Genomic DNA, 21,409 nt, shown 5'->3' with positions numbered 1-21,409 from the left:
TAACCAAATTTAGCCAAAAAGCGGCAAATTAATATAAATAGATGTGTCTGGTTCTTAACAAGTATCGAGATAGAACTGAGGAAAAGTTCATAACAGAGAACGTATGAGAGAAGACGTCAATGCTACACAAAAACTCAAAGTTCTCACACGCACTGAAAAGTACATTGGCATCTTTATGACATACGCATTTACATTATTATGCCTTATCAATTATTACATCATAATACACATAGTTATGCCTTAGTTTACCATTTATGTTCTTCGAGTTACAATCTGCTGGTGGTATAGGCTAATATCTTTCCGCCTCGGCTCGAGGTGGAGTAGAGGTGGTCAGTTCGGGATATTCAACGAATTATTATATGACGTCACGTGGAGGCCTTACATTTTCTGAAGAATAATAATATTGTAATTGAATTATCTTTTTAAAGCTTTAATTGAAAAATAGACTCCAGAACTATCGTTTTATTCACGTACAGTGGGATGCATAAGTACTACCAAGCAAATTGTCCATCACTATGTGTATGTACTTAGTTTTATCCAGTGAGAGCTTCAAGAATTGAGAATTGAAAGATAACTGCAAACAAATTGCTGACAGCCTCTGCATCAGCATACGTAAAAACAGATTCCTTGTAGGATGCAAGAGAAAAATTAATGAAAAGAGTAATGGACAATTTGCCGAGCAATACTAGTGCATCCCACCGTACAGTGGGATGCATAAGTATTATTAATGAAATTGTCCATCACCATGTTTATACTGTTTGTTTTGCGCATCAGAGCTCCAAGAATTGAAAACAAAAATCCAAACAAGCTGTAGACAACCTCTACTCCAGTATACATAAAAATCTAATTCTTTAAAACAAGTAGGTTAAGAGAGAAAATTTAATGAAAATGGTCGTGGACAATTTGCATCCCACAGTATGCACCAGTACCTCCAACCTACACAAATATTTTCGAACACACAATAAATCCGACGGACCCAGCTCTATGTATTCAACCTTTGCTATTGCTTGTTATGGACACAAGTTTTCAATGTATGTGAATCAACGATAATTATTTTAAAAAACATAGAGCGAGTTCATACATATTTACATTCATATTGATCTTTTACGTCGCTTTTTGTCATTTTTCTCTTTCCATTAGACGAAACTGATGGAAGGCCCATGCTCATGCCAGGACAAAGTCAGAACCATCGGTGGACTACCTAAAGCGTTCGGCCATTGAATCTGCAAACTCAAATACATGTTGACAATTTAATGATCTAGTAAATTATACAGTATTAATATAATCTAAACAATGATCGGTTTCACTTTAAATATTGTAAGCACCCGTGGGAATTTACAGGAATTAAATTCGTGCATTGCACTGAAGTCAATCTATCACACACGCATAGCGTGAAACAAGTTGATCTTGTCTGAACTTTGTTCCTACATTTTTGTTGGAGGTAAAAGTCTGTTTGGGAATTTATAATAGCCGTTTGATGATAATTTATGAGGTTGTGATCTGTCCAGTCACCGACAAAAGTTTGCTCACGTGAGTAAATCTTCAGGAGACATTTTTAGGATCTTCATAATTTTTTTTTAGTACCGGCCACCTTTTACTTTCATTTGTAACAATTATTTTTGTTCATAGGCCGTGAACCAAGGTGGAATTTATATAGTTTGCTGCATATGCGTACACGTCACGTGAAAACAATTGCCATTTTAGAGAATAAGAGTACTTGTTTGTAGGTGGGGGAGGTTTTTCGTGAGTTTTCATAGCGAGGGGTAAACCATCCTCCCACTTGTAGCACTGACTGTATAATTAACTTTAGACAAATGTTTTTAGAAAACTTGGAAACTGAACATAACGAGAACGATATTTTATTTGCTCTCGTCCAGTCATTGTATGAGGTCCAGTTCGTATGCATACTCTTATTTTATTTCTGCTACTACGCCCCGCGACAGGTTAAGTTTGCAGCAACTTTTCGCATATATAGACCCAAACGTGCGCGCAGAATATAGTTCCGCTGCAATACTGCCGATTTTCTCACTGTCTGTGACATGAACAGCTTGACGGTTGAGGCAAAACTGGCACGGGAGATGTGTCTAACCTAGTGCGCCAAGGTCTAAATATCACTTCGTAAGTGCCCCTTTATTAATATCTTGCAATCGGCATAATTAACTTCAGGCTGAAGACATACAAAACCGATGAAAATACAACAAGCAAGAGTCTAAACCAGGGGCCGCTCGGCACGGGCGATACTGCACACAGACTGAGTGATACACGTGAAAAGTTGCCTCATATACGTATAAATTTAATAATACATTAAACAATGAAAGTAGGACGCTGTTACTGAAAATAAATTACATAGCTATAAGAAAATTGTCATTCTATTTCCAGGGAAACGTAGCCCTCCCCTGCCCCTTTCCGGACAATTATGGCTGCTGCGCAAAAACAATATGGCCCCCTCTACATTGATTTCACTGTTGCTTCTTATTTCAGATTTCCCATGAAACCTAACTCTTGTTCTAAACCATTTAATTATAAATATTATTCCAAACCATTTAATTATATTGCCCGACCCTGTGGCCGAGTGGTTAGCACATCGCGCTGCGACGCCAAGGGTCCCGGGTTCGAATCCCGGTCGGGCTTGGTTGTTTGTTAATGTCCATTCATCAATTTCATCATTTCATCACTCATCCCCATCTTCGCAAATTAGCCAAGAGGCACAAAACGCGAAGTAAAATAAAATAAACTAAATCAAATCAAAAACCATTTAATTATATTATATACTGTATATAATTCATTCTGACAACCATGGGAGAGAGAGTTAAAATAAGGTAGAGTGGAATATTCAAAACACTGTATATTGTACAGTCACGGACACTGCCAGCTTGTAATGAATACATTGACTTTCAATGGAATCGTTACAAGCCGGCAGTGTCCGTGACTGTACATGGTGCACTGCGGGTTGCCCCCCATCCCCGTTGGTCTAAACCCTCATCTCTATATGATGCTTTCCCTGAATTAATGTTTCGCAACATCTATGGCACAACAGTCTTCTAATAAGGACCAGGACCTTATTAGAGGAGACTCTTTCATTGGATGAAGCTTGCCAGCGCATCGTTGCTGTTTTCTGGTTTTCGAGACCAGAACTTCTTTTCATTAGCTCTCGAATTGTCCTCTGGGTAAATGCCGAAACTTTGGGAAACCCGAGACTACAAGCATCAAAGGCGAGAGCTCTAACAGTTTTCTTTCTTCTTCTTCTTTTTTAAGGAATACCCCTAAGCGGTAGTATCACTCGTTTTTCACATTTTTCTCAATTTTCACATTTATCAATTTTCTCTAATTTTCTCTATTTTCATTGGGACAAACACAAACATCCATGTGTTACTCGGGATTCGAACCCGGGACCTCTGGTGTCGTAGCAAGCTGTGCTAACCACTCCGCCACAGAGGCCAACACAGTTTGGCTACGCAGGAGCCCAAAATCTATACATAATTATCAGGATGCGAAATCATTGGAGACTGGTTGGGGAGGAAGATCTTAATTTACACACCCACCTAAATATAATAATTCATAGGCCAAGATGATTCGTGGGGGAGAAATCCCGCCTTTCCCCCCAAGATTTCGCAACCTGATAATTATATAATAAAAGTTGACAGTATTAGTAATAATAATGCATTCAGAAAATGTGGTTAAATTTCTTTGCAAATATAACACCACTAAGCCTTGTTTCCATGATATGAAAAACTCAATATGCTGACCAAGACAGAAATTTATTTTATTATAAAACAAACTAAACGTAACGTTTCAACCTTCTAGCAAGGTCTTCTTCAGACTCTGCACCAAGTACAAATGTAACAAGGTACAAAACAGGACGATATATATACACACAAACATTACTCCCCTCCAGCGTGAGATAAAGAGTCCAACCACATTCTAGATGGAAGAAAATATGTTTAGCCTTTTAGATGAAAGTACAGTTGACAAGGGAAAGCCACCTGCTAGAATGTTCCTGAACAACTTTCTAATAGTCTGGAGGGGAGTAATGTTTGTGTATAGTCCTGTTTTTGTATCTTGTTACAGTTGTACTTGGTGCAGAGTCTGAAGAAGACCTTGCTAGAAGGTTGAAACGTTACGTTTATGTTTTATAATAAAATAAATTTATTTATTTATTTATTTGAAAAGTCCTGAATACAGAAAAATCCATTTTACATCAGGATATCAACTGGAAAAGAAATAAACAAAATAATAAGATGGACACATACACACACATATACATATATAACAAGAATAATAACAACTAGGGCAAAAATAATATTATTTACTCTTCAGCTGCTTTATGCACGCCGCTCTGTAAGTCTGCTTTGATAAATGGAAGCCCGGAGCGTCTCTTAGTGAGTTGTAAGTGGTTTGTAGCCTGTAGAGAAGTGATCTTTGTTCTAAAGATAGCCTTGAAGATTTAATGTAAAAGAAGTTGTTGCATTTACTGTTGGGACGTGGGATTCTGATATTAAGAAGTGGCAAGAGTTCGCTGGTGAAAAGTTGTCCATTAATGATTCTGAAGAGTAGTGTTAAATCTGAGAGTTGACGGCGAAGAGAAAGGTCATGAATTTGTAGAGTGGATAGAATTTCTGCCTTGGTCAGCATATTGAGTTTTTCTTTGCAAATACAAACTGGACTGCAAATCGAAAGTGTCGTTCTCGCTAGCGACAACTTGTGCATTTGCCTGTCGACAATGTTTTTTTCCTGCGCTTCCGCGACAAGCAGGGAGAGTCGAGGGAGAGATGTGAACAGCAGCCTTTAAGCGTGGGAGAATGCATGTTTCTCATGAATGGCGGGGAACGTCCTTGAGGATGATGGAGTTCGTTCGTCTGCGAGCATTCCTCCCCGTGGCCCGTGTAAACACACAGCTCGTCCGTCCACTTCCGTCTTGCGTTTCAACACATCCAGGCGTATAGCACACTTACAGTCGCCACCTCGATTCAACTGTGGCACGGTTTATATTCCACTGCCCGACTCAGCAGCAAATCTCGACAAAGCATCCACCTGTCTTAAGGGTTAGAGGAACGCACTGGGGAAATCGGGTTCGAATCGTAGATCGATCATCGATGTTTGAAATTGTTTATCTAAGTCGATGTAATGAGAAAAATCGCGGCACAAAACTAAATTTTTAGGCAATTAGAATATTACTTTGTGAGCAACTATACTCTCTCCCAGGTCTGGAGCAACGCCGCGCATAGCAGCAGAGAAGGGGGGAAAATCCAGTGGGCAGAGCGAAGCAGTACATATATGATTACATGGTGTGGCTATTAAATAACAGGACTGGCCGTCTACTGATTATGTTAGTAGGGGAGGAGGGGTGGAATACATTTACTTTGAAGTGTGATAATCCACGAATGAATTATCACACTTCAAAGTATCTCGTTTTGCATTTGAGTGAAATCTGCCATAACCTATAAAATGACGGACGCAACATATATATGGTACATATTTTGCGGGTGCCTCAAATTAAGAGCACAATATCTGTCTATACTACATTTTCGGATATTAAGAAACGAAACGCTCAGCAGTTTTAGGGCAAAATTTAGGCAATAATATGCCAAGAAAAACTTTGTAATATATTGTGCCGTATAGTGAAGGAGACATTTTTATCAATTTTAGTCACACCAATTGCCGCAAAATATTTTTGATCTGAAATTTTCATAGGAGCAATATACTTTTGAGGGCTGGTCTGGTAACACTGGTCCATACGTGGCATAAGTTGCTTGGAAATTAACATATTTTTCTTATTGTGTTTGGGGTATTTATGTCGTATTAGGTCCCTACAGAAGAAATCAACTGACGCAATTCTATTTTCGGCTCAATAGCCTTTGATGATTTGGTAATTCATATTAAAAAGAAAAACATAATGTGCTAGTGAATTTGGGTAATACCTGTGAAACCGCAACATAAGACATTCCAGCACTAGTTGAAAAGCTAAAGGATTCAATGTTTCCCCCCAGACGCTATGGAACATCTTTTTCAACTTTTAGTTAGTTGTAAATGTATAAAAATATGTTCACGTGGCCCAGAACAGTCTGAGATCATAGTTTCTCAGTATGTAGCATCCTGATAAACAGTTAGTAAACATTAAATATGCGACGCGGGGGTATACTCGTGCCAGTCCCAGCGCTACCCGTGGCCGGTTCTGATTCTATGTTCTACTTCATATCCATGTCGGAGTTAACCTGGTTGTTGAAACATGTGACTTAAATTCAGGGTGGACAAATATCATGATTTCTATTCAAAAAGTCATTTTTTCTAAAAAAAAATCTGATTCTTTCTATTTAAATCAATTTTTTTAAAAAAAAACATGCTCGAAATTGCTTGCATGGTTTTTGGCACCATGCACATAGATATATGTTTTTACTGAAAGGCTTTTCTAGTAAATGGCTCTAAAACATTTGAACAGTTTGATTAAAGCAAATAAAAAAATATACGTAAGCACACATGTTTCTGTTTCTGATACTGTAACTGCTATGGAAATATTTGTTGAGTTTGTTAATGAAACTAATAATAATTTCAGAAACTTTTCTTCCAGTGAAACAAACATTCTGGATGTACTCTATAATTGTAACTTAAAATATTAACTTAAATATTTTATAGTCTGTGTACATGAATTTTGGAGATCTTTTTAATGATAGTTCGAAAAATATCAGCTACCATGTTTATTTATAGTTTAGTGATATTGACACTATTTATGGTTTAACATGATTAGTATTTTGTATATTTTCTACACAAAATGTTTGTTATTTTTGCCCATAAAATTATTGAATTTTAAATCAAGAGAAATCTTGTGTTTACATTTCTTTTCGTATGAGATTCACACCATCAGTACATATATTTTATTTCCTTTATTTTCCTATCTTAGAACCTAATAATCACCATTAAATGATTACGAGAGTAATGTACTTTGAACAAAAGTGTGCGATATCTACAAAATCCTTATGTACATTATGCTATAAAATATTTATTTAGAGTGATTTAAAACAATCCATTTTGCTTAAATTCCTCCGCACTATATGCGTCCTTCAATCAACAAAAAGGGGTCCAAACTCTTACCAGTTCCCACATAACACGTTCCTTAGTGCACGACGTGTCTTGCATAACATAAAATAGCCAAAATATATTACAAGGACTAGCAAATTGTACAACATGTAATGTACTGCCATTTTATTTATGACCGATAATCGTGACGTCTAATACAAAGCTATTACGTCATCACTTTATATACGCAAGTTTACACACGCTCTCGTAATCACCTGCTAAATGTGGGTTGAGGCAATGCTTAACATGATTCAGATCATTTACTTATGACGTAATTTGGCCAATTGTTTTAGAAAGGAGTAGTCATTGTTATTTCCAGGAGAAGAGTAAAAGTTATTGTCACCTTGGCGTTTGCTATATCTTTTGTCTTTCTTCAGTTAAAAGAAGGTTTGTATTCAGCTCCCCGCGAATGTTGCCTTGAGATGAGTGTCTGATACGAAAAATCCTAGTTTTAGAAAGTATGCGTACGGGTTTTAATTTTCAACTTGTTTCAGATTCACCTTGTTTTCCAGGACAAGACTAACGTAACATGCCTGGAAAGTAAACTTTGTCATGTGAACTAACACAAATGCAAGGAAATCATTAAATTTTGATTCAAGTACAAAGAAAGGATTCCAGGATGTCTCTTGATACATTAAAAAATATTTAATCAGAAGTTCCCATAAAAAAAATGAACATGCACATTTTTTGTTCTCAATTGATGCACTGTTCTGTGTGCACCTTGACATATTCTTCCGTGGGTTTTCCTTACTTACTCCTGGCAAATGCTTGACGGACAATATATTTAACGAAGGCCACGTGCTCTTCATCCCTTTTGATGCTCTTTTACCGTCCTTACATACTTTTCTTGCCATGGTTATCTTCAGGCCCGTACCCAGCATTTTTTTGAAGGAGGGGCAAACCTGAAAATTTGGAACAAAGGTTTTTTATTTGGTTTATTTTACTTAGCAATTATGCAGGGCACGAAATCATTGAAGACTGAGGGGAGGGAGATCCTAATTTCAAAAATGAATTTATTTGTTATTTTACAAATTTCAAATATTTATAAAGTAACAAACTAATAATTTTACCAACTGCTTAAAATGACAAATTGCAAAATGGTTGAAATGGTTTTATTATGTTTTTGTTTGAATTTTGCTTTCATTAATATAAATCAATTATATTTTCTTCATTGTATTTGTCTTGCATTCTTGTATTATTTTAATTATTCATGTGTCTTGTGTGTGTGCGAGAGAGATAGATAGCATGCAGTACTCACAAACACAGACATTATCCTTCGTTCATTGTATGCGTTTTGAATATTTCCCTTTGAGAAAGAAAAAATATTTGAATAAATTTTGAATATATTTGAAATCAAAACTAACTGCTTATCTTTGTTCTTGTAACAAAAAAACAACACAATTGTGTGCTAACCACTCTGCCATGGATATCGGAATGAAACTAAAAAGTGATCCTTAATGCTGTTTAAAATGCATTTTTGTTTTACATCCACTTTATGCACATATAGACCAATCTGGACTGCACCTATAGCTTAAAGTGGGATCCCAAACAACTATCTGCGTCCACCGGATATTGAACCTGGGACTCCTTGATTACAAGGCGACGACATTACCGCTACGCAATCGGGGAGAGCTGTTGGAGTATTAGATGTGACCATCGAACATTATGCTGGTATTGTAGTTAAAACTACACGTACAATTATAGAGTTGCAATATTGTATTTCAAGGTGACGAAAAAATTCAACTCACCAATAGACCCCCCTCCTCCTAACCAAACACTCATCAACACACTCGCTCACAGACAAATGCTGTCACACTTCATACAGCTTGGTGCTTATTCTTTACATTCAATTCTCAGAAGTACTCTAATAGTACTGCATTCCGCAAATGAACGATATTATCAAATTTCATTTTATTATTGTTTTACCAGTACCGTTGAACTGCCATGATAATTCTATGTTTAGAAAATTATATGTATTATCAATGATTCTTACAATAAAGAACATGTTTGAATGTAAGTTAATAAAAAAACCGGGTCATTTTCGTATCAGGATTGCAGTTCGAAAAAGTCTGGACAGGATTAAAAAGAATGGATTTTCCCGGTTTAATTGGGTCGTCTGGTATGCTTGCAACAATGGTTATACAACTAAAATTACCAAATGTTGCAGACTGCAACCTTCTGGATCTGGTGGCTTCTCTCCACAACAACCCGTTCAATTTATGCAAGGGCAAAATCGAGCATTTCATGACTCGAGGTCGTATACTCTATTACTGCATCAACTTGATTATTATATTTTACACTGTAATGAAGGTATAATTTCTTAATACCTGGAAAATTACTTGTGTAAAGGAGACAATACACTGCACAGAGACTAACAACACTGACAGTCTGATTGATTCATTGATTGAGTTGGTGTTTTAAGTCCACTTTATGCATAGCAAGGCAAATCGAGACTGGGCCTACAGTTTAAACTGGGATCGGAACCACTATGTGCCTCCATCGGGAATCGAACCTTGGAACCCTTGACCGACAGTCTGAGTTGATGCTTAAAACTGTGACAACTTACTATAGCTCTTTTCAGTTGTTACGGCGGGCGCTCTAGAAGCTGGCAGTGGAAGTGGGGAGCGGGGATTACGCAACAGACCAACCAGATAACAGCAGTGGCGCCGAGAGACACGACGCGGCCGGAAAAAGTACTACGTGAAACTCGTTCTACTGGCCGCTACGTTTCTTATCGTGCTGGGTTTGTCGCTTCCTCGCTCCCCACTTCCCCTGCCAGCTTCTAGAGCGCCCGCCGTAAGAACTGAAAAGAGCTATAGTCATCATAATCGGCGTAACAAAACCTAATAGAATGTAAAACCCACTATAATAATTGGTGTCTGACAGCCAACCAAGACACCATATACGCGTAATGTTAGACATCACCAAAACCGCACTAACGCCACAAAATGTGTTCTGTTATACCAAGTCTTGAATATTTGTAAGACCATACTTGGTGTTACTTTGCACAAGTTTTACTGTAGTGCAAAATCTATATAGTATATAAAAATGGATGCATGTGGGTATATATGTATGTATGTTTGTGCCGGCATAACTCTCGAACGCCTGGAGCAATTTCAACCAAACTTGGTACACATATCACTTACGATCTCGAAAGAAATACTGTGGGGGTAACACACCCCTGGCACCCCTAGGGGTGGGGTGGAAAGGGGTGACATGTAAAAATAATCGAAAGCGACCGATATTAGCGTGGAATCCATAGTTCTCGTGGTCGCATTGATAGATAGTGACACTCCCAATGCCGTTCAATTTATATATTCTTGCTCCTGGAGGTGAAATTAAAAATGTTGTATATAATCAAGTTTTGAGTTAAATTGATATTATAGTGAATTTATAAAATATTTTACTTTATAATTTGTATACTGTACTTATACTTTTAAATACATGTAAATAAAATTAGTTACATTTTACACAGTTAGAATTCATTATGTTCGTGTCTAATAGAAGACTCGGATAAATAAATACCCGGTCAACGCCGCATAATCAGCTAGTATTATAATAATACTTGTTCATTTGTTATTTAGCTTCGTTTTTCTGCCACTTTTTGGTAAATAACGACGACGAGTGCAACGTCCCACCTACACAAAATCACCACACTCTAAACACTTCAATTAGGAGGACGGCAAAAGTCTACCCATAAATGCTAACTTCTTACCAGTCGTTGAACACAGATTCTAGATATCTCAGGGCTTGCTGGGTAAAACGTGAACAACAGCTTTATATATATATATATATGTTTATTATAAACTTATCGTAAGAACGTCTGTTAGCACACTAGTCTTTAACCTTTATCACTTAAGTGCATTTACATTTACCATACACGTGCATTCACCACTTCTGGATTCAAAAAGGGGGGAAGGGACCATTCAATTTATTCCTCGCAGTGAGGCGCCAGGGGGAGTATAGGGACCTAATTTTATTTAGGGCGCTGTTCGCTGCTGACGTCACGGACTCCCCTGTAAGAGAAAGTAGTATGTGCGCGGTGCCCCCAACCACAGCTAGGAACTGGCCGTAGCCAGCCGGCACCTCCGACAAGCGGGCGCTGGGTAAAGGATTTAAGGATGCCGCGACACCCCCGGCGTTAGCTAGGAATCGGCAAGCCGACCGGTGTCTCCTGTACAAGGGCGGCAGGTTAGGAAGGAGGTCTAGGTGCTCCTAGACAAGCCAGGCAGGTGGAACCTGGCACCTAGACCGGGTAGTTAGGTTGCTGCTAGGCTCTTCTTCTTCTTTCTTCCTCCTTCCTTCCTTCCTTCCTTCTGGGATGGCTGCTAGGCTTCTGGCTGGATGGCCGGTTTTTCCCAAGATGTTTGCCAGTTGACATCCGGGAGCCAACTGAACTCCGGCCTCGCTGCGCTGAGTTTTATACTCGCGGTGGCGCATGGGTGGTGAAAATTTTAACTGCAAGTACGCGTTGCTAACTCATTTTTTTACATATTGCAAACTTCGTACTGAGAAATATCAAGGTTTTGACATTGAGAAATCACTAGTGGCAAAATCACTAGATGCACGTGACAATATAAACTAAAACTGTGTGCATTCAGACAATACAATTAATAATGAGCCTCGCAGGACTCTGCTAATCTAAACAACACGTTGAACAGTGTAAATGCCAATAATTGATAACATTAAAAAGAATATAGCGACCACGCAGGGTCTAATAATGAGTGAAGCTAGTAAACGTAGAGGTGGAACCGTTAACGTTTTCAGAATACATTTAAACTAAAAGCGTACGCCTCGCAGGGACATTCCGCTTAACTCTTTCATCAGATTAAAAAGAATATAGTGACCACGCAAGGTCTAATAATAATTAAATGGCGACCAAACAGGGTCGTTACATATGCCCCTTCCTCGGGCGAAAATTTTGAAGAAATTTAAATCTTACAATTTATGAAAAATTTTCATGAAACATTGATTTCAAATTCAATAAAAAAAAATGACAGTTTCTCCTACACATTAGTCACTAGGTCATCTTCTTCCCCTACCACTTCTCTTCTTCGCTCCGATGAACACCTGTAGAGGCGAAGGTTGTCGAAGTTGACTCGGTCGACAGGTTGCCTGGTCCTGGGGTGAACTAACATTGCTGTGTTGTTCCGAAGATCAGTGGCTAAATAAGGTCCAATATACACTTCGAAGAGCTTAGCAATTGTTTTATTCTTCCTCGAACTAAGCTTATGATTTCGAACAAGAACCAAGTCGTCTTCGTGCAGCTCGAGCGCATGGCCTTTAGTCTTAAATTTTCGTTTGATATTTCTCGAGCGCTCCTTGGACTTGGCTAGAAACAGCTTTTGATTCCAGTTGGAGATTTGCGGGTCTACTTCGTTGATAGGCCAATTGAAATGATCAAGGACTTCGTTAGGAACGGGTCTGTTGAAGAATAATTCTGAAGGAGCATAGCCGGTGGCTTCAGATACCGAATTATTGAGTAGCCAACAGATTTCAGTTAAAAATTTAGACCAACTTTGATGTTCACGATGACAGAACAATCTGAGTAACCTTACAATTTCTTGATTCATCCTTTCGATTGTATTACTGCTTGGGTGGTAGGCAGTCGTGAAGATATATCTTATGCCTTTCTGGTCAAGGTAGTCTTTCCATAGTCCTGAAGTAAACTGGGTACCCCTGTCTGACAAGATGGCCTTAACTTTGGGAAAGTGGGAAAAGTATCCTCTCTCCATTATATTTATTATCTCTCTTGCAGTCCCTCGCCGCAAGGGATAAACTGAGACAAACTTTGTACCAACGTCTACCAGGGACAAGATGTATTGGTATCCCTGAGATGAAGGTAACTTTCCAATTAAATCTATGGACAGCAGCTGGTGAGGATCCTTCTGATCTCGTTTCTATGTTCCGGATTTTATAGTTCCTTGAGGGATTCTGTTCTTTTCCCTTTGGTTCATCTTTGTTCCTCCATGCATCTGGCTCATCATAGATTTCAAAATCCTTCAGGAAATGAGTTAGGTCATCTACCGTTCTAGGCGCATGTGCTAAACAAAGGTTTCGCATTCTATAAGGAAGTTGTCCGATGATCAAATTAAGTACTTCTCCCTCATTAAAGTTATCACTCAGGTTTCTATAGGCCGCATAAACGCTCCAGGCAAAGCTCTCCATATTTTCGTGGACAAGTCTAGAATATCTCCTGTTCCTCACAGCTGTTAGCTGCCGTTGTCTAGCCTTCTCAGAAGCGAATTCTTCTTTGAACCTGGCGCAAAACTCAGCATAATTCACGAAACTATCAATATTCCCTGCAAGCCAGTGTTCAGCTTTATCAGTGAAGACTCTAGGAAGCAACTCTAGCCTATAATGTTCGGGTACCTGCATAAGTTCAAAGCTGACGTTGAGCTCCCGAAGATATTTTTCAGCTGACTGAGCCTCAATGTCGCCTTTAAATTTAGGAATGTGGGCGATATCCGCCATTCTAGGCATCTTAAAATCTGGCCTTCTTCTAGGTGGCGATCCATCTGAAGTATCATCGTATCGAGGCCTCTTTCTTCCGTCAGCCTTCATTCTGTTGGCAGCGAATAGAGGTTTCTCAGCTAACCTGGGCGGCTCATAAGGAGTAGCATCTGGATTCAGATCTCTATCCGGAGTAAAAGGGCTGGAATGAACATCTGGAGTGGGTTCTGGCTGAACATTCAATCTTTGGAACTGAACCTGAAGTTCGCTTACCCTCTGAACAAATGTTCCTGTCTGATCTTGTATTTCTCTTCGCAGAGATAGTTCAAGCTTCCTTGTCTCTACCCTAAGACAATTCACCTTCTCTTCAGCTGCCTGCTCTACGTCCTTCCGCAGAGTTGCGGTCATTGACTCCATCACTTCCTTCTGCTCCTGCACGACTTTCTCGATGGATTCGGTCTTCTCTCCCAAATTTTGGACAGCTTTCTCAATGGACTCCACTGTAATCTCTACTTGTCCGCGCCACTGAGATAATGGTTCCAGTCTTTCCTGAAGTACCTCTTTTACTCTCTCCTCAACCTCTGCTATCTCTTGCTGAGAAGTAAGTTGGATACTTTCTACTCCGGCCTTAAGACCTTCTATGTCAGTCCTCTGCTGGGCAAAGAGGGCTTGCAGTTCATTCCTACGCTTCTCTTCTTCTTCCTCTTTCTCTCTCTTTCTTTTCTCTTCTTGACTCTCAATTACAGCACGAAGAGTTTCTAATTCAAGAGCCATTTTCTCATCAGTTTCTCGTTTCTCTCTATCCCTTTTCTCTTCTGCTTCCTTTTTCTCCTTGCTTTGAGACTCAATTAATGATCTAAGTTCGACTAGATCCTCTTTTCTTTTTGTCTCTTCTTCATTTTTCTCCCTTTTTCTTTTGGCTTCTTCTTCCAACTTTTCTTTCTTTCTTACCTCCTCTTGACTCTCAATTAAAGCTCGGAGAGTTTTAAAGTCCTTTTCCCTTTTCTCTTCAATTTCTCGTTTCTCTAGCTCCCTTTTCTCTTCAATCTCTCGTTTCTCTAGCTCCCTTTTCTCTTCATGAAACTCTATTAGGGATCTAAGTTCTATCAATTCCTTTTTTCTCAGCTTTTCAGCCTGAACTGCCTCTCTTTTGCGCACTTTCTCTTCTTCCTGTTTCTCTTTCTTCCTGCGCTCTTCATCTTCAAGCCTCTCTTTCTTTCTGTCTTCCCTATCTTTCATCAACCATTCCAATAACCCATGGTCTGATGGAGGGTTGGTCAGCGGACTTGGTTCTTGTATTGCAGTCTCCGCTACCTGGGTCTGCGGAGCAGATTCACACGTCTGGCATTTAACTCCTACAGCAGGGAAGGTAGCCACATCTTTTCCATCACAGTTCCAGTGAATTTGGCGCAGGCACTGGCAACACTGGAAATATGCTGCCTCTTCTCCCAGTTCTTCACAGCAACCAAATCCAGACTCTGAATCCATGGTCTTCCTCCCTCTACTTCTCAGGTTCATACCAGTAAATTCTTGATCCATACAGTCCACACTTTCACTTTCACTGGACAGTCCTTTTAATGCACGGTTCGGTTGACTTTACTTAATTGCACAGTTCTGTCGGGCCCCACGTTATGGCGCCAAAAACTTTTGCAACGTCCCACCTACACAAAATCACCACACTCTAAACACTTCAATTAGGAGGACGGCAAAAGTCTACCCATAAATGCTAACTTCTTACCAGTCGTTGAACACAGATTCTAGATATCTCAGGGCTTGCTGGGTAAAACGTGAACAACAGCTTTATATATATATATATATGTTTATTATAAACTTATCGTAAGAACGTCTGTTAGCACACTAGTCTTTAACCTTTATCACTTAAGTGCATTTACATTTACCATACACGTGCATTCACCACTTCTGGATTCAAAAAGGGGGGAAGGGACCATTCAATTTATTCCTCGCAGTGAGGCGCCAGGGGGAGTATAGGGACCTAATTTTATTTAGGGCGCTGTTCGCTGCTGACGTCACGGACTCCCCTGTAAGAGAAAGTAGTATGTGCGCGGTGCCCCCAACCACAGCTAGGAACTGGCCGTAGCCAGCCGGCACCTCCGACAAGCGGGCGCTGGGTAAAGGATTTAAGGATGCCGCGACACCCCCGGCGTTAGCTAGGAATCGGCAAGCCGACCGGTGTCTCCTGTACAAGGGCGGCAGGTTAGGAAGGAGGTCTAGGTGCTCCTAGACAAGCCAGGCAGGTGGAACCTGGCACCTAGACCGGGTAGTTAGGTTGCTGCTAGGCTCTTCTTCTTCTTTCTTCCTCCTTCCTTCCTTCCTTCCTTCTGGGATGGCTGCTAGGCTTCTGGCTGGATGGCCGGTTTTTCCCAAGATGTTTGCCAGTTGACATCCGGGAGCCAACTGAACTCCGGCCTCGCTGCGCTGAGTTTTATACTCGCGGTGGCGCATGGGTGGTGAAAATTTTAACTGCAAGTACGCGTTGCTAACTCATTTTTTTACATATTGCAAACTTCGTACTGAGAAATATCAAGGTTTTGACATTGAGAAATCACTAGTGGCAAAATCACTAGATGCACGTGACAATATAAACTAAAACTGTGTGCATTCAGACAATACAATTAATAATGAGCCTCGCAGGACTCTGCTAATCTAAACAACACGTTGAACAGTGTAAATGCCAATAATTGATAACATTAAAAAGAATATAGCGACCACGCAGGGTCTAATAATGAGTGAAGCTAGTAAACGTAGAGGTGGAACCGTTAACGTTTTCAGAATACATTTAAACTAAAAGCGTACGCCTCGCAGGGACATTCCGCTTAACTCTTTCATCAGATTAAAAAGAATATAGTGACCACGCAAGGTCTAATAATAATTAAATGGCGACCAAACAGGGTCGTTACACGAGGATGAGCGATGAAATTGATGGAAGGGACACTGATAAAGAACACGCATGCCGGGACTCGAACCCAGAAACTTCGGTGACGAGATCGAAAACTATCATTTAGCACTTAATTGATTTGTTTTATTTAATTCGCTTATTTGTGCCACTTTTGGCTAATTTGCGTGGATGGGTGAAGTGATGATATGATGAAATTGATGAGTGGAAACTGAGAAACATCCATGCCCAGGCTAGGATTCGAACCCGGGACCCCTGGCGTCGTAGCGCGATGTGCTAAGCACTGCTCCAAGGGGGGCGGCGATTTAGCGCTTGACCACCGAGCCTGCTATGATAAGTTGACATGCATTTTTATTGCATACTCAGCATTTGATGCAACCTGAATATTGCTTATGCACTTCCTTGTGTTGGTCCTTATGGAATAAGTCTGCTTTTACAGCGATACGAAAACACTTCGGCCGGTCTCTGCCGGTGTTTGTCACATTGCATTTATCGGTTCATTCATCGACGCGACTAACGTAGAAGTAGGAAAAACTCCGTGCGCAAAAGCCCTTTGAAAAGCCTTAAATGTGGTCAACGCATCGAGTTAGTAGTAGTTTTTCTTTTTATAAATCCTCTCCAATTGTCCTTACGATGCTGGGTATAAACATCGAAGTTATGCACAGTAAGGCTAATCGGGACTGGACCTACAGTTTAAAGTTGGATCCGAACCACTATGTGCCTCCACCAGGAATCGAACCCGGGACACCTTCATTACAAGGCGACGACGCTACCACTGCGCCATCGGGGAGGCACCCCAGGGTTGTTAAAGGTCCAGGAATTTTAATTAAATTCAATTCCGGTCCAGGAGAGAAAATCAGCAAGCGTAAATAGGTTCTGGACCTTAAACAACCTTTTTATCTGTAAGCTATTTCAATTCGTTCAGGAACCTTTTTTTTCGATCAATTTAAATACGGTTCAGGAACCTTTTTTTGAATGAATTTAAATACTGTCAAGGAACCTCTTTTCCAGATGAATTTTAAATACGGTCAGGGAACCTTTTTTCCGAACCAATTTAAATTCGGTCCAGGAACCTTTATTTCAGGATCAATTTAAATACGGTCCGGGAATCTGTTTTCCGAATCAGTTTAAATAGGGTCCAAGTTCCGTACTGAAATGAAACAATACGCAACTTGGATCGAGTACGGACCTGACGATAAACAATTATCCACTTGTGAGCATGAAAGACTAATCCAGGTGCTAATGAACAAGGTAGAAATGGGCGAAACGCAAACGATGCAATCCCGTTGTCCCTCTCCATGTAGTCCCATTCTCTCGGGAGCGTTCCTTCACTTGGTTGTAGCAGCACTACCCGTCCCTGTTGTGATATCTGCTGGGAACGCAACAGCCTCACGTTACCTCATCGACGGCTCCTATTTGCTGCCGGAGCAACACGTGACGGGTTTGTTTGAACTCAATGTGACGCCACACTAATATAGTCCATTGCGTTGTGTACAGTAACTCTTCGACAAGGGAGTTTTTGAACCTGGAGGCAACTTTTGATCGGTCAACCCTGGTCCAGGAATTGTAAATAAATTCAATCCCGGACTGGGAGAGAAAATCAGTAAACATAAATGAGTTCCAGTGTATAACCTTTTCATAGTGAAAGCATTTCAGTTCGGTCCAGGAACCTTTTTCCGGATCATTTTAAATACGGTCCAGGAACCTTTTATCCGAATGAATTTAAATTCGATCCAGAAACTTTTTTCGAGAATGAATTTCAATGGGAGATCCAATACCGACCACTCGCACCAAAGGTACTTGCCTACGCTATAGTTATGAAGTACAAAAGGGTAATAAATAATTAAGATGAATTTGTTTTCATATTTCTGCTTTTTGGGTTAATAGAAACGATGACAAAGAAGGTGAAGAAATAAACACAATCAGTAACGTGAACTACAAATAAATTTAGTCGGGGGGGGGGGGGGATTGATATGCTGCGCTTTTGATGAAATTGGATGTGGTATAGAAAATGTATTACCTCCATCCTCAAAGTCTGCGCACATGACCATAATGGAACATCATTGCCATGCGCAGATTTGACCTTGGGATCAATTAGTGCGTTACGTCACGAAGTGTATTTATTAATAATAGATGGCAGCACTTTCAGTACTCGGGCTTAAGTAATTTTAAATAACAAGAATTCAATATTTCGACTAGTAATCACCATAGTTAATTTTATCATGTTCGTTTCTTTACTCTTCACTTCATGCTTCAGTTGTCTTGCACACTAATTATTGGTTCAATTTGTATTTAGTAGGTCATCTTATTAACGTTCCTTACTTCCTAATCTGTTTACAGTGTTAGTACGAACTACTTTGGGGCTGAGAAGGAAAGGAATACGTAAGTTATCTCACCCTAATTCTCACCCAATGAGTCGCCAGGTGGTGAAGCTTAACTATTGTTGGTGGCTTCCGGGAGAATGAAGTTAGATGTACTGAATAAATCTACCACGGGAGTTTTCTAGTATGAATCCAGATGTAAGCTTTCTTCGTCCCCACCCCTTCTCTTTCTCTGGAGTGTAAGGGATGACCTTCTATGATGGCAATCAAACGTGAACCTGTCTTCCGAATAGTAAGCCTGGGTTGCATTTTTTGCTGCCTAACCAGGCTCTGGTGTCTAGACCCAACATCAGGGTATTATCCTATGTGGTGACACGTGTTGTGTCGTCCATATAAGTTTGCGATTAGCCAAGAAGGGCAGGAGAGCGACGTGAAATAGCACAACAAATATCTCTCTCTCTCTCTCTCTCTCTCTCTCTCTCTCTCTCTCTCTCTCTCTCTCTCTCTCTCTCTCTCTCTCTCTCTCTCGGAGGTTTAAAACTAATTTTAAAATTCAAATGTAAATAACGATTATGCTAATTCAATATACTTATTCAGGTCTTTCGTTTTGTAATGAAGGGGTCCCAGGTTCCATACCCAGTGGAGGCACATAGTGGTTCAGATCTCACTTTAAATTGTAGGTCCAGTCCTAATTAGACTTTGTGCATAAAAGAACTAAAAAAACAAACAAGTGCACGAAGAAGAAGGCACCATGCAATGATACAAAGCACGGAGAACAAGAGATTCTGCTAAACCATCAGTCGCCGGAGCCTCGTCAGCCAGCAAATACGAAGTCTCCATAATATACAATGTCTGCCATCTCTCTGCTGTATACACCATGGAGAGGAGGCAGCCATTATAGTATACTTTGACACAAAGAAAGTAATTCTTGCATGCACTGAGACAGGCTGTTGCCTTGCGCACATGCAATTTTCTCCCCTGATTTTATAGTTACTTACTGGTACCAATTGTTACCCACTTTACAAGATTTCTTCCTGCTGAATGTACTAATTTTATTTTAATAATTTAATATTTTATGATCGCGTTTCAGTTAGTTCTTGATGCATAGGAAGAGAAATCACGAGTGGACCTACAGTTTGTAATGGAATCTGAATCACCATGTGCCTCCACCGGGTATCGAACTTGAACTCTTTTATTACAAGTCGACGACGTTACCGAGAAGGCCTGTGTATCGTATTATAATAAACACCTTTCTGTTTAGACTGTTTATGTTTACATAATTGGTGGGATTGAATACTTTTCAAGGTGCAGGACGATTCGCTAACCTCCCCCTTTGTTGTGAAGTCCAGGCACAGGGACTATCCGGGCGCTAACTAGTTTCATTCGATCCAAAACACATTGAATTGGAGTTTGCAATCTGATTGAATACATTATATAAACAATATTAACGTGTATTGGACTGAATATAAGTTTTCCTTATCTCCAGGCCTCTTATCAGCACTAGAGAAATTCAGGCACACAAGCAACCGCAGAAATTGAATGGGGCAACCTCTCTTGTCTAGCCATAATTAACTACGTTTCTTTTTTTTCAAATTTTACTTTACAAACAGAAATAATATGTAGGAAGTGGTCAGTAGAAGTATAGTATTTTTCGCTTTTCCGCCTCCTTAGGTAAATCACAACTATGACGATGACGGATGGAATAATTGCATTCAAACACAGGAAACCAGACGTCACAGCATGATGCGCTAACCCCTAGTTCACGGACGTCAAATGAACTAGACACGCAAGAAATTGAAGAAAACTTAATGAAAAATCGACGATATATCGCGGAGGTTATACATTTAAAATAGTATATGAACAATACATTTATGTACATATGGTAAAGATGATAAGTCACACGTATTGCAAAAAATATGACTTACCTTTTCTTCGGACAGATGCGGGATTGTCGTTCCTCCAGTGGTAACGGTGGCAGAGGCGGTAGCGTTTGACACCCTGTCGTAACTACAGAGATACGATGCATACGGTTGGTACATCACTTGAGCACAGCTCATGATGAGGAGATCGGACACAGCACTGTATCACGCGAGAGGGACCCCACTGGCCCGTCTCTATGGTCGAACTGTCTCAGTCAAAATTCCCTGATGCAAACTAATAACCATGGAAGGCTGAACCGAATCACCACTCGCAACCACAAGTCCATAATAATCCACACTGCTGCACTACGTAACTTGCGTGGGGAGTTGAAGCGTAAAATACGATTGTGTCGTGCCTGTGTTTTGCTATTTTTTTTTGTATCTCGCAGCCAATTTTCTCGTACTGGCCCAGTGGTGCGCTCTAGCGGACGTTGCGTTCAACGTCGTTCGCGAGCGCTACTGGACTGGCTCGGAACAATATAGGCCTAAAACGCTTGCTTGTGTGTGGAAAAGCCTGCCTGTGCGTACCGGCTATTTCCGGCGTGTCGTTACGTTTCCAAGGCAACAGCGAGAGGCCGACCAATCCGGAGGGGGGATCGTCGACTGGGCAGAGATCGGCGTTGGTCGCGGAGCGCGATAGAATGGAGCTTTTCGGGTGGGTAGAGTTAACAAACGTAATAATCTTGCGGATATTGTGCCAGATAGCTGGATAAGCCTTTTCGACATTTTAC

The 21,409-nt window shown here is 40.2% G+C and overlaps 1 protein-coding gene across 3 annotated transcripts in view; it reads right to left on the bottom strand.

The window, feature by feature from the left end:
• LOC145978838 (transcription cofactor vestigial-like protein 2) overlaps positions 1–21,166 on the bottom strand; it is a 142,453-nt gene extending 121,287 nt beyond the window's left edge. For all 3 annotated transcript variants that reach the window (XM_083111729.1, XM_083111722.1, XM_083111735.1), the window contains exon 1: positions 20,685–21,166. In XM_083111729.1, the coding sequence (XP_082967855.1) occupies positions 20,685–20,816 (132 nt within the window). In that variant the 5' untranslated portion in view covers positions 20,817–21,166. The remainder of the gene's footprint in view (positions 1–20,684) is intronic.
• Between the last annotated feature and the right edge of the window lie 243 nt (positions 21,167–21,409).

The sequence above is a fragment of the Lepisma saccharinum genome, chromosome 1 (genome assembly GCF_977018435.1).
Source record: "Lepisma saccharinum chromosome 1, izLepSacc3.1, whole genome shotgun sequence".
In the NCBI taxonomy this organism is placed as follows: domain Eukaryota; kingdom Metazoa; phylum Arthropoda; class Insecta; order Zygentoma; family Lepismatidae; genus Lepisma; species Lepisma saccharinum.
The sequence above is the reverse complement of the archived record's forward strand: the minus strand, read 5'-3'. Positions and strand labels throughout refer to the sequence as shown.